The sequence below is a fragment of the Astyanax mexicanus genome, chromosome 19 (assembly GCF_023375975.1).
Source record: "Astyanax mexicanus isolate ESR-SI-001 chromosome 19, AstMex3_surface, whole genome shotgun sequence".
Lineage (NCBI taxonomy): Eukaryota > Metazoa > Chordata > Actinopteri > Characiformes > Acestrorhamphidae > Astyanax > Astyanax mexicanus.
The window spans coordinates 25978392-25990000 of record NC_064426.1 but is presented as its reverse complement, the minus strand read 5'-3'; the positions used below and the strand labels follow the sequence as shown (position 1 = coordinate 25990000).

The window sequence follows — 11609 nt, the reverse complement described above, 5'->3', positions numbered from 1 at the left end:
TTGCAGATTATTGTTGTGGTTGAAACAATTGATTGAAGCCACTACTTTCAATACAATTTTAGTTTGCCAATTTTATTTACAATTATACAAAATTAAAAGCTTAAAACGAACTCCGCTACAATATTTTCTTTCTTTTTTTTCCCCCATTTTCTCCCTAATTTTACTTAGCCAATTACCCAACCCACTCATTAGGACTCCCCCTATCACTAGTTATGCCCCAACACCAGGAGGGTGAAGACTAGCACATGCCTCCTCTGATACATGTGAAGTCAGCCACCGCCGTTTTTCGAACTGCTGTTGATGCAGCATTGCCAAGTAGAATCACAGGGCACTTGGAGGAAAGCGCAGCGACTCGGTTCTGGTACATCAGCTCACAGACGCCCACAGATGCTCCCTCTGGGTGCCGACAGGTGATGGCAAGCTATGATCGGGATTCGAACCTGCAACCTCCCACTCATAATATGTAAACATATTAGCACACATAACTCACCAACGTTTATATAACCTACAGTATTTCACCTTAAAAGTGTGCAGCCTGTTTTTCTCCTCACTCTCTTTCCCTCACTTTAATTGTTAGACAGATGATGCAAAATATACAGATTGCTTTACTTTTATATGATAATCCTTTGAGTTACAGATTAAGTTCACATTTTTTAAACAAACAGCTCCACAGATTATATTATATACAGCAGTACAAAAGCACAAAACACAAACACACACATATACACACACACATATACACACACAGTGAGTAGGCAAGCAGAGGGTAAAGCAAAGTGATGGAATGAGGTTATGTGTGGCTTTAGGTCTAAATTCAGCTCCCACACAAACATCCCCTTGCTTTTATTATTTTGTCCTTGTCGTAATTGTAAGTAATGAACTTCATCAGGCTGTGTTTATCTAACTGTGACTAACAGAGGACGGGCTCAGAGAGGGAGGTGTTTTTCTGATGTATACTGCATAGCAGGGCTTTAAATTTGCCTTCACGGTTTGCTATTAATCAGTCTGATGGTGATGAATACACTGATTTAACAATGTTTATATTCTGCAAATAGGCATATAGGTTTATGTTTGAGTAAAAGAAACATTGTTGTTTTATTCTATAAACTACGGACAACATTTCTCCCAAATTTCAAATAAAACTATTGTCATTTAGTGCATTTATTAGCAGAAAATGAGAAATGGCTGAAATAACAAAAAAGATGCAGAGATTTTAGCCCTCAAATAATGCAAAGAAAACAAGTTTATATTCATAAAGTTTTAAGAGTTCACAAATCAATATTTGGTGGAATAACCCTGGTTTTTAATCACAGTTTTCATTAATCTTGGCATGTTCTCCTCCACCAGTCTTACACACTGCTTTTGGATAAGTTTATGCCACTCCTGGTGCACAAATTCAGCTTTGTTTGGTGGCTTGGGATCAACCATCTTTCTCTTGAGGTTTTCAATTTGGTGAAATCGAAGAAACTCATCATTTTAGTGGTCTCTTATTTTTTGTCCAGAGCTGTATATCAAATTTGATCTTTTTATATATCTTGGCATTCAATGAAAGTGGCAGTTCTCTACATTGTGTCAATGTTGATCTTATATTCTTTTGATCTTTATATTGTATTTTAAACATTAGCTTTTTATATTGTCTATTGCTGTTTAATGTGACAGGACAGTTATTAAAGCAAGTTACTACTATTGTATAATTATGTGTGTGACAAAGAAATAGAAATTAGGACCAAACTGTTTTTTTTGGGGCTTAGTCGTTTTTCAGAGATGATACATTAACCTTTCCTGGCAAACCTGTTAATGCTTCGCTATGCAGAGCTTCTGTAATAAACCACATTTAAAACACTGTAGAAATTTGGTCGATCTCCAGCTGGAGGAGTCTGTAAATCCCTGTAGCTACTGAATTGCACTGTGGAGCTCACAGAAAAAACACAACTGTAAAGACCTGCTATTAGCTCTGCTGTTGTGTGAGCTAATACTCTTGAGAGAGGGGTATCCAGTCAGTGGGCTTAAAGTCTTTACTCTGCTTACTCCACAAAGTGTGCAAGTCTTACACATTACTACAAACATGAAAAAAAAAGCCGAGCTGAGGAGTGAAACACAGGTAATGTTCTGTGGCATTACTCCAAAAAGCCTTTGTGGCACCTTTAATTTTTTTTTTATTCAGAACTACATATGTCTGTGTGTATGTGTGCTGTGAGAGAGATTGATCTGTATGGTAGGGTAAGTATCTAAGCCATGTGGAGTGCTCCTGGATCTCAGATTCAGCCATCCAGAAAATGAGAAACCTCTACATCCCAGCTCCATTTAAAACACCATGTCCCTGTAGACACACACACACACATTCACACACAAGCATAAATATACGCAGTCTATTACTCTTCACAAGTCAGTCCATACTGAAGCTGATAGTTCATTGATTAATTGAGTGTGTGTGTGTGTGTGTGTGTGTGTGTGTGTATTCCAGCATATCTATGAGTTCATTCATGTATGCAGTGTGTGTGATTGTGTGTGTGTGTGTGGTCATTATTTAGTGATTAGCATTTATATCCACACTGACAGGATGGTGAATGGTGAATTTCTACTGTATGAGTGTTTTTATCCCAGTAAAATAGAGCAGTAACTATAACCCTTTTCGGATGATTTGAATGTATTTTTTGACTGAAGAAAGAAGGGAATTGTAGCTTATTTTAATACCGCAATGCCTCTAATGGCTTCAGGAAAAACATGTAGTAAATTGATATTAAACCTGTGTTTTACATGTGCAATAGATCTTTTGAGAAATATCTATTTAAATACTTAAACATTGAGTATTTGATGTGTATTTAAAGTGTTTATGGAACTATTAAAAATATTTGTAATATTTTGCAAAGGAAGTTGTGTTAAAGTTGTTGGCGTTTTTCTTTTTTTTTAAGGTCTATTATTTACATTCTTTAGCTGTTTTTCTACTAATGAAGTCTGATTTCTTCATATATTGTTTAATTTTGTGGGAGAAAGTAAACTCAATAGTAATAAAAGACTTAATTTAAAGCCTTAGTGTTTTATATTTTATGTACTCCTAACAGTGCAGTAAATTACAAGCCTATAAGCCCAAAAAATTATAATAAAAAAATTATAATACCATGAAACCGTCAGAATCTTGAAAAATACAGTGATATACATTTTTGACCATACCGCCTTTCTAATGAATGCCCCCCGGCATTGATCTGTGGAAACTGTCAAACTGTGCTCTTTGAATGCAATCAAATACAATACAATGCAAACCAATGTTCCAAAATGTGGACAGAAATGACTGTTACTCCAACAATAGCACGACAAACTTTTAAACCCTTTGAAATCTTGAAGAAACTATAAATGAGCAAGTGTCTATATAGGGTAAAAGAAACTGATTTTTTATGCAAAAAAAGGACAAAAGGTTGCCAAGACAAGAAAAGCTAATAAATCCCCACATCCCACCTCTCCAGAGACTACCGTGAGTCTCCCTCATGTTGATAGTGGCTCCCAGATGCCTTCAAATCATACACATATTTCAGTGCTACCTGCCAGATATTTTAGAGTTCTATACAGAATAGAAGTGTGTCTGTAAAGTGTGGAGTGCCGGGCTGGTCTAAACAGTATGTTCTTCCAGGTGGTCAAAGTGTCTCTCTGGTGATTTAAACTCTTTCCTCGCTATGTTGTTTTAAGTTCTTTTAATAATGACAATAACTGGTTTAACTCTTCTCTGATTGGTTGTTTTTCTTGTGTGTGCAGGTACAGCAGCTCAGGGCAGCCCCCTGCTGGCTGCGTTGCCCATGCAGGGTCGTCCACTGCAGACGCCTCTGGACCTCAAGAACTTCCTGCCATTCAGACTTAATGGCTCCTCCCCTCTCAGCCTGTTCCCCAACTTCAATACTGTGAGTCTCTCAAACAAACACTGTGATGTATTTATATTCACATATCGCCGCTGTCCTAAAAAAAACACTTATCTCCATTTTTGGTGATTTTTAGTTTACTACATAATTTGCACAGACAAGCTGTTCCTTACACTGTGCCAACATTTCTTGATGAACGAACCAATAGAAACTCTTTTTTACATTGACTCTTTTTTTTCTCTCTCCTGTAAAGTTGCTGTTATGGAAATAAGTGTTTTTCATTGGACAGCAACGATATGCTAAATAAACAAAAGTATTTGGACACTTGATCATAAAATTAAGGGGATTAAAAAGAGTTACCCTGCTTTTGTTAGAGTAAATGTCTCTACTGTACTGAGACTACTTACTTCTAGATTTTGGAGCATTGCTGTTATGATTTGATTGCATTCAGCAACAAAGAGCATTAGTGTGGACACTGTTGGATGTTGGATGATGTTGGATGATCACCACCCACCTGTTTCACAACTCATCTCGAAAGTATTGTATAAAGCACCATCATTCCAGTGAAGACAGTTCCACTGCTCAGTTCACTTCTAGACCAAGCATTTTGTGTATGTACATGTGTGTGTGTGAGCATTTGCGCACCTGTGTCAGCATTGGATGCAACATAAAGTAGCTACGTCCATTCGTTAGAAGGGGTTTGCATAAGCAGAGGCTGTATGGGAGAGTAATGCAGAAGAAGCCTTTTTTCTGCACAGGCCACAAACAGAGTCGCTTGAGGTATGCTAAAGCACATTTAGACAAGCCAGCTTCATTTTGCAATAAGGTGCTGTGGACTGATGAAACTAAAATTGAGCTATTTGGAGGACGGTATGCATGGCGGAAAAAGAACACAGCATTCCAAGACAAACTCTTTACTGCTACCCACAGTAAAATTTGGTTGTGGTTCCATCATGCTGTGGGACTGTGTGATCAGTGCAGGTACTTGGAATCTTGTTAAAGTTAAGGGTCTCATAGATTCCAGTCAATATCAGCAGATTCTGACAAACTTAAAGTTGCGCAGGGGCTGGATACTTCAACAAGACAATGACCCTAAACACTGCTCATAATCTACTAAAGCATTCATGCAGAGGAACAAGTACAACGTTCTGGAATGATCATCTCAGTCCCCAGACCTGAAAATCATAAAAAATCTGTGGTGTGATTTAAAGTGGGCTGTTCATGCTCAAAAACCATCAAACCTGACTGAACTGGAGATGTTTTGTAAAGAAGAATGATCCAAAACATCTTTAACCAGAAGCCAGACATTGGAAGCTATAGGAAGCGTTTAAGAGCAGAAGTCTCAAACTCATCTTATCTGGGGGCCGGTGGAGGTAGAATCTGGGTGAGGGTGTTCACTAACACTTATCTTCAATGCATTCTGCCATTACGGATCTCTCGTCCCGATGTGTGAGCGCATCCGTGATGATTTTTAAATTCAAATGAAGCAACATCATAAGTTTAAGATTTCTATTTTTTAATCAGCCTCACTATAAACTATAGTTCTATAAATCCACATTTCGCCATTTTCAGCGTCTCTTCTATGGCTGAAAGGAAACTGTTCTGTGTGCGTGAGGCTTGTATGCATGTGAAGTCGCAGCCTACTGTTCCCTGATTGGCTGGACGCAATACAGCAGCTGAATTCATTTGATTAAAAGTTGAAGTTTGAAGTTGAGCTCTACTGAACTTTTTGCCGAACGGCGAGGCTGCGTTCAACGCAACCCAGCATGAATCATGGCATGTGCCGTCTCTCTCCATTGAAATGAATAGGATGCGTTGTGCTAGTGGACACGTACAGTGACGGGGAGAGGGTGCGTCTTTCTTTCTTGCAAAAGGAGGATCTACTAAATTTAAATGTAATTTTTCTGTTGGGGTGCCAAAATTAGGCTCCTGCCTAATTTTAATTAAAGAATTATTGCACACTTTCTGTACATCCTGTAAACTTCATTTCACTTTTCAAATATCACTATTATTATTTATTCCTAAAAAAATATGATTCAAGCTAAAATCACGCCATTAGATCAGCCAAGACAGGTTTGGTGTCGACTAGCAGCACCTTAGCAGCCACCTTGCATTCACTTAACAACACCATATCAACTATCAGACACTTACTTAACAACAGAATATTAACCACCAGGCAATGGTAGTTACTAGCAACCACCTAGTAACACAATAGAGCCCATGTAAAATCAAGAAATCAACCACCTACCAATCCCTTAGCAACAGCATCAACCAACCAACAACTCAGTATTAAAAACACCTAGTAATACAATAACAACTACTCAGCAAGATCAGAGCAACAATGTAGCAACACCATAACACCAGCTAGATCCGCTAACCACTAGCTAAGTGCTAGCTTTTTCGCTGTTCAGAGGTAAGTAATTCATTTCCTGTAGCCTGCTGCTAATTCCGGCTAGCATTGCTGGAGCAACATTAGCATTACCCGCTAAGCGCACTAAGCACTAGCTCTGTAGATCTGTAGTATGCTGCTAACCCTGGCTAGCACTGCGGGAGCAGCATTAGCATTAGCCACTAACCGTTCTAGCTCTTTCACCGCTCAGAGGTGTGTATATCGCACTGTAGCCTGCACATTTAAAGTGTTAAAACAAGCTAAGTGGAACGAACTGCTAGCTAATATCACCATGCCTCACTGAAACACTCAGGATTTCTCAGTGTAGCGCTGACGGGGGCATTAGCCGTTAACCTCACCCAGCTCTAGTAAAAAATCTGCTTACTTATTCTAAACATAAGCTTATTATATATAGATGAGGGCGCTTTACTCACACAAATACAGGTTTTAAAGGAGAGAAATCTGTGTAGATTGATATCCAGTGCTCGTTTGACTTTAAAAGATAATGTTGTTTTTAAGAATTACAGTTTTGTTTACTTAACTTAGCTTAGCTTTACAGGTCTCTCCACCCAATTAGAAGGAAAACATGGCGACATCCCTGTTCCTAACTAATGCTGCATAATGCACCTTATAATCCAGTGCACCTTATGCATAAAAATAGACCAGAAAATAGACATTTATTGATAGTGCACCTTATAATCTGGTATAAACTCCAGTCTAAAACTAAAGCAGAAAACCTTGAATTCAAAACAATTAATATGATTCTTATTTATTTGTCTTCTCTGTACTTTTCTCCTCTAAGGTCAGGTGTACCTTACGAGCCTCTGCAGTGTCATAGCTTGACAATGGGTACCTTTAACACACAAATAACACACACACACACACACACAAAGTCCTGCCGCTATCCCAGCTGGTCAGGCATGGCTGCGGATGGACAATGCACACATTCTTAAGGTCCTAAAGCAAACAGTGGTCCAGCAGGCTGCTGCAGGCGGCTGCTTGGAGTGTGGGTTCCCATGGCGTGCGTTTGCTGGAAAGTCCCCATCCCCTGGGTTTAAGGTTGCAGTGTGCACTTTTCTGACACTTTTGTGTGCAGAGGCTAAACAAGCAGAGGCCAGACTGGGGGTAAAGACAGACAAACAGACAGACAGAGAGAACAGAGGAGAGTAGAAGTTAAAAAATGCTGTTCCTGCCTTCCGGAGTGATCATTCCAGCATTGGTACTTGCATTGTTCATGTTTGTGTCTTTTGTATGGAATTCTGTTTGATAACTCTGCCACTGTCTCTCTCTCTCTCTCTTTCTCTCTCTCTCTTTCTTTCTCTCTGTCTTTCAGATGGACCCTGTACAGAAGGCTGTTATTAATCACACCTTTGGCGTTCCCCAGAAGAAGAAACAGGTTATCTCGTGCAATATCTGCCATCTCCGCTTCAACTCCACGGTCAGTACTCGCTGGGCTCCTGGCTCAAGTTTTAGGAATCACTTTCTCTCTCTCTCTCTCTCTCTCTCTCTTTCTCTCTCTCTTTGTCTCTCTCTCTCAAAACACAGACACACATCATATTACTCAGGGGTGGGACATTATACCAATATTACATTAAAATAAATAGGGTAAATCTGTGTTAATCAAATCCTGTGAAACAATACCACCAATAATCCATAATAACCATAACCATCCATAATTAGTAGTATTTTATCCTCTTTAGTAACACAGGTGTCATTATGTATCATAGAGAATTAATATATTATGGTGAATAGAGGTGTAATAATTTATACAATATCACACTACTGAGATTAGCATTACTTATCAGTTCTTAAACACACAGTATGAACTTGTGGACTGCGGGTGCTTGACTACATTAAACTCACTTCAGATCAGTCTCTGTGTCTCCATAAGTGCCCAATAACAAAAGTGTCAGCACATTCCACATTTAAACATCTTTTTTTTTACTGTTTTTGCCATTTTGAAGTGATAAAGAGAGCAGACAGCCAATCAACATGCCTGAACTGGATCTCTGACACCAAGAAGGAGCCAGTAGAAAAAAGGGCTGCTTTGCTTTCTTTGAAAAAGACATTTTTAGTCTTTTTTTTTTTTTGACTGCTGTCTAAAATTATGAAGAAAGTGTTATACTAAAAAAATATCCTTGTTTGTATACCTTGAATAAAAAATAATAGTGGTGTTAATCAATTAAAAAATGTAATCAGATTAATCACACTTGTTCTTCTTGAGACTTAAGTTTTTATATTGGATATTTAAATGGAAATAAAAGAATGAATGTAAGAAATGTAAAATGCTATTAGATTTTAATTATGGTGTCAATTATAATACAAGTTTATATTTCTATGTTTGAGGGGAGATAAAGCCAATGTGGGGCACTGGAATAAACAATGCAAAACTTTTTTTACTTTATTATAAATATTATAAACATCTCAGCTTGGATGTAAGTATTTCTGAATTAGAACTTAATTTGCTGATTATAAAAGCGCATTACCACACCTGTAGTTGTGCTCTTTCAGCAGTACAGCAGCTCAATTATGAAGAAGTCTATATTTGATAGTCGGATCAAGACCAGATCATGTTCTCACCACAAGTGAACCACAAAGGCAGAGGTTGGGGTCAAAAAATAATAACGCATTACTGATTCCAATTTTTTTGCGTGCGTTAATGCTTTAACGTTGACAGCCCTAAAAAAATAAAAGTAAAAAATTGCAGACACATTTTGTACATTTTGATTGGAGTCTGCTTCCATTAACAAGGTTAACATCATTTTATATTTCCCCTGTAACATTTTGGAATAATAATTTGCATACTAGCGATGATAGACTGCTTATATAAAATGATTATGCTTCTCACGTATATTTAAAATAGTGATGAGCAGGGGTTGATGGGATTTGCAGTTTTTGTTCTTGGCTGCCACTTTAAGCCTCTAACTCTAACAGTTGCTGATGCTAATCCAGCGGTGCAGTCCGTAGGATGCTGCAAATTTCAGAAAACGCTCATTAACTCCCCAGAGAGCTCCGTCTATCTCGCCCACTCACTATCACTTTCTCTCTTTCTGGCTTTGTGGAATTCCTCCATTTGCGTTCACTCTCTCTAGAGTTGATTTATTAGCTTGTGGAGCACGCAGCGCGAGTGGGAGAGTTCACTCCATTCCATCTCTGATTTGCATTTATATGGCGGCGATCTGTGCTTGTGATTTCTGTGTTTGGTGTGTGTGTGTGTTTGTGTGTGTGTTTGTGTTGGTGTGTTGGAAATGCTTACCTCAATATTTGTTTTATTTCCTTATTTTTGAACTAAAAGGCACACATAAAATTATTTAATTTTCCCCAAATCATCAGTTCACCTTATATTATAACAGTTTTCTAACAGTCAGGTTGTAAGGAGCAGTAAAGCCACTCCGCTATAGCACAGCATTATAAGGGAGTTTCAGTGAAGTTTCTTCGGTGCTAAGGCAGAGTGCAGCGGCATTAGCATTAGCCGCTAACCACAGCGCTAGCTCTTTTACCTCTTTTAGTGGTGTGTATATCAGACTGTAGTCTACATGTTTACCGTGTTAAAGCAAGCTACATGGGATTAACCACTAGCCGATAGTGACCTGGGTTACCGGAACACGGTTGCTCAGTCTACTGCTGTCGGGCGGCATTTACTAACACTAACCGCAGCTGTTGCTAAACGTACTGTTGAAAACTGTATATGATAAATATTTTGGGCACTTCTCCTTGTGCAAAGTGCGCTGTATTGTTGACCGATGCACAGTGACACCATCTGCAGCAAGATGATGCTGCAGCTCTTTGGAGGTGGTCTGTGGATTGTCCTTGACTGTTCTTACCATTCTTCTTCTCTGCCTTTCTGATATTTTTCTTGGCCTGCCACTTCTGGGCTTAACAAGAACTGGCCCAGTGGTCTTCCATTTCCTTACTATGTTTCTCACAGTGGAAACGGACAGGTTAAATCTCTGAGACAACTTTTTGTATCCTTCCCCTGAACAACTATGTTGAACAATCTTTGTTTTTAGATCATTTGAGAGTTGTTTTGATGAGCCTATGATGCCACTCTTCAGAGGAGATTCAAATAGAAAAACACCTTGCAATTGGCCACCTTAAATACCTTTTCTCATGATTGGATACACCTGGCTATGAAGTTCAAAGCTCAATGAGGTTACCAAACCAATTTTGTGCTTCAGTAAGTCAGTAAATAGAATGATAAATAAAATAAAATGATAAGGGTGCCCATACTTTTGCACTGGTCAAATTTTGGTTTAATGTATATTGCACATTTTCTGTTAGTACAATAAACCTCATTTCAATCCTGAAATATTACTGTGTCCATCAGTTATTAGATATATCAAACTGAAATGGCTGTTGCAAACACCCAAATATTTAGAACTAAAAATGAATAAGATTAATAGGGGTGCCCAAACTTTTTCATATGACTGTAAGTTTTATTAGCCATGTTCCTTTAAATCTTTGTTCCTTTCAACATAGCATTGCAATCCAACACTTTTGGATGCAACTATTATGATGATATTTGATAATGAGTATATATTATAGTTTTTTGAATCAGACATACAATTGGAAACACCAAAAAGTATCGGAAGCTTGTACACAGTGTATTCAAACTGTTCCAGACTGTCTCTCTCTCTCTCTCTCTCTGTCTGTATATGTGAAGTGGTCTGTCTCTCTTATTCCATATTACACATGCAATTATAGCTGCCCAACCCCCGTAGGCTAGATCTCCTCTTATCAGCTCCGTCCAGATTGAGATTGTGTGTATGTGTGTGTGTATGTGTGTGTCTCTGTCTGTTTTTCACACATGCATGAGCAAATTATATCCTGAATATTAATTTGCAGAATTCTCTGTTTTAATGAATATGCTACTACTTTATATTTAAAGAATAAAACTCTGTGTTTTGCTGAACAGGATGTTCTCAACTGGTTTGAACTTGCAAAGTTAAGTTAGTTAAGCACCTACTAAGCATCTTTTGCTCTTTCTCTCTATGTCTTTCTCTATGTCTTTCTCTCTTTCTCTTCTTCTCCAGAATCAGGCGGAGGCGCATTATAAAGGTCATAAGCACGCTCGTAAACTGAAAGCTTTGGAGGCTCAGAAGAACAAGCAGCACAGACGGCAGCTCGAGCACACGCACGGCCGAGAGCGGGAGAAAGAGAGAGAGAGGGATAGAGGGAGAAAGAGTGCACCTGAGCCTCTTCCTGCCCTTCTGGAGCCCTGCGCTGTGGAAGGACCCAGTGAGTGACCAGACGTTTGTGTGTGTGTGTGTGTGTGTGTGTGTGTGTTATTAATTCTGTAATTTGTTAAACTGAGGAAGTTATTTTAGTGACATACAATGAACTTTAGAGTGTGCCTTATATTCCATCTGTTG

General features: G+C 38.6%; 1 protein-coding gene across 4 annotated transcripts in view; it reads left to right on the top strand.

Annotated features, from left to right (window-relative positions):
• The window catches only part of znf385c (zinc finger protein 385C), a 153914-nt gene that overhangs the window by 121857 nt on the left and 20448 nt on the right, over window positions 1-11609 (top strand). For 3 of the 4 annotated variants that reach the window (XM_049467733.1, XM_022672620.2, XM_007256263.4), the window contains 3 exons: window positions 3748-3890; window positions 7571-7675; window positions 11271-11475. In XM_049467733.1, coding sequence (XP_049323690.1) covers window positions 3748-3890; window positions 7571-7675; window positions 11271-11475 — 453 coding nt within the window. The remainder of the gene's footprint in view (window positions 1-3747; window positions 3891-7570; window positions 7676-11270; window positions 11476-11609) is intronic. The other variant, XM_049467734.1, reaches the window with a different exon arrangement.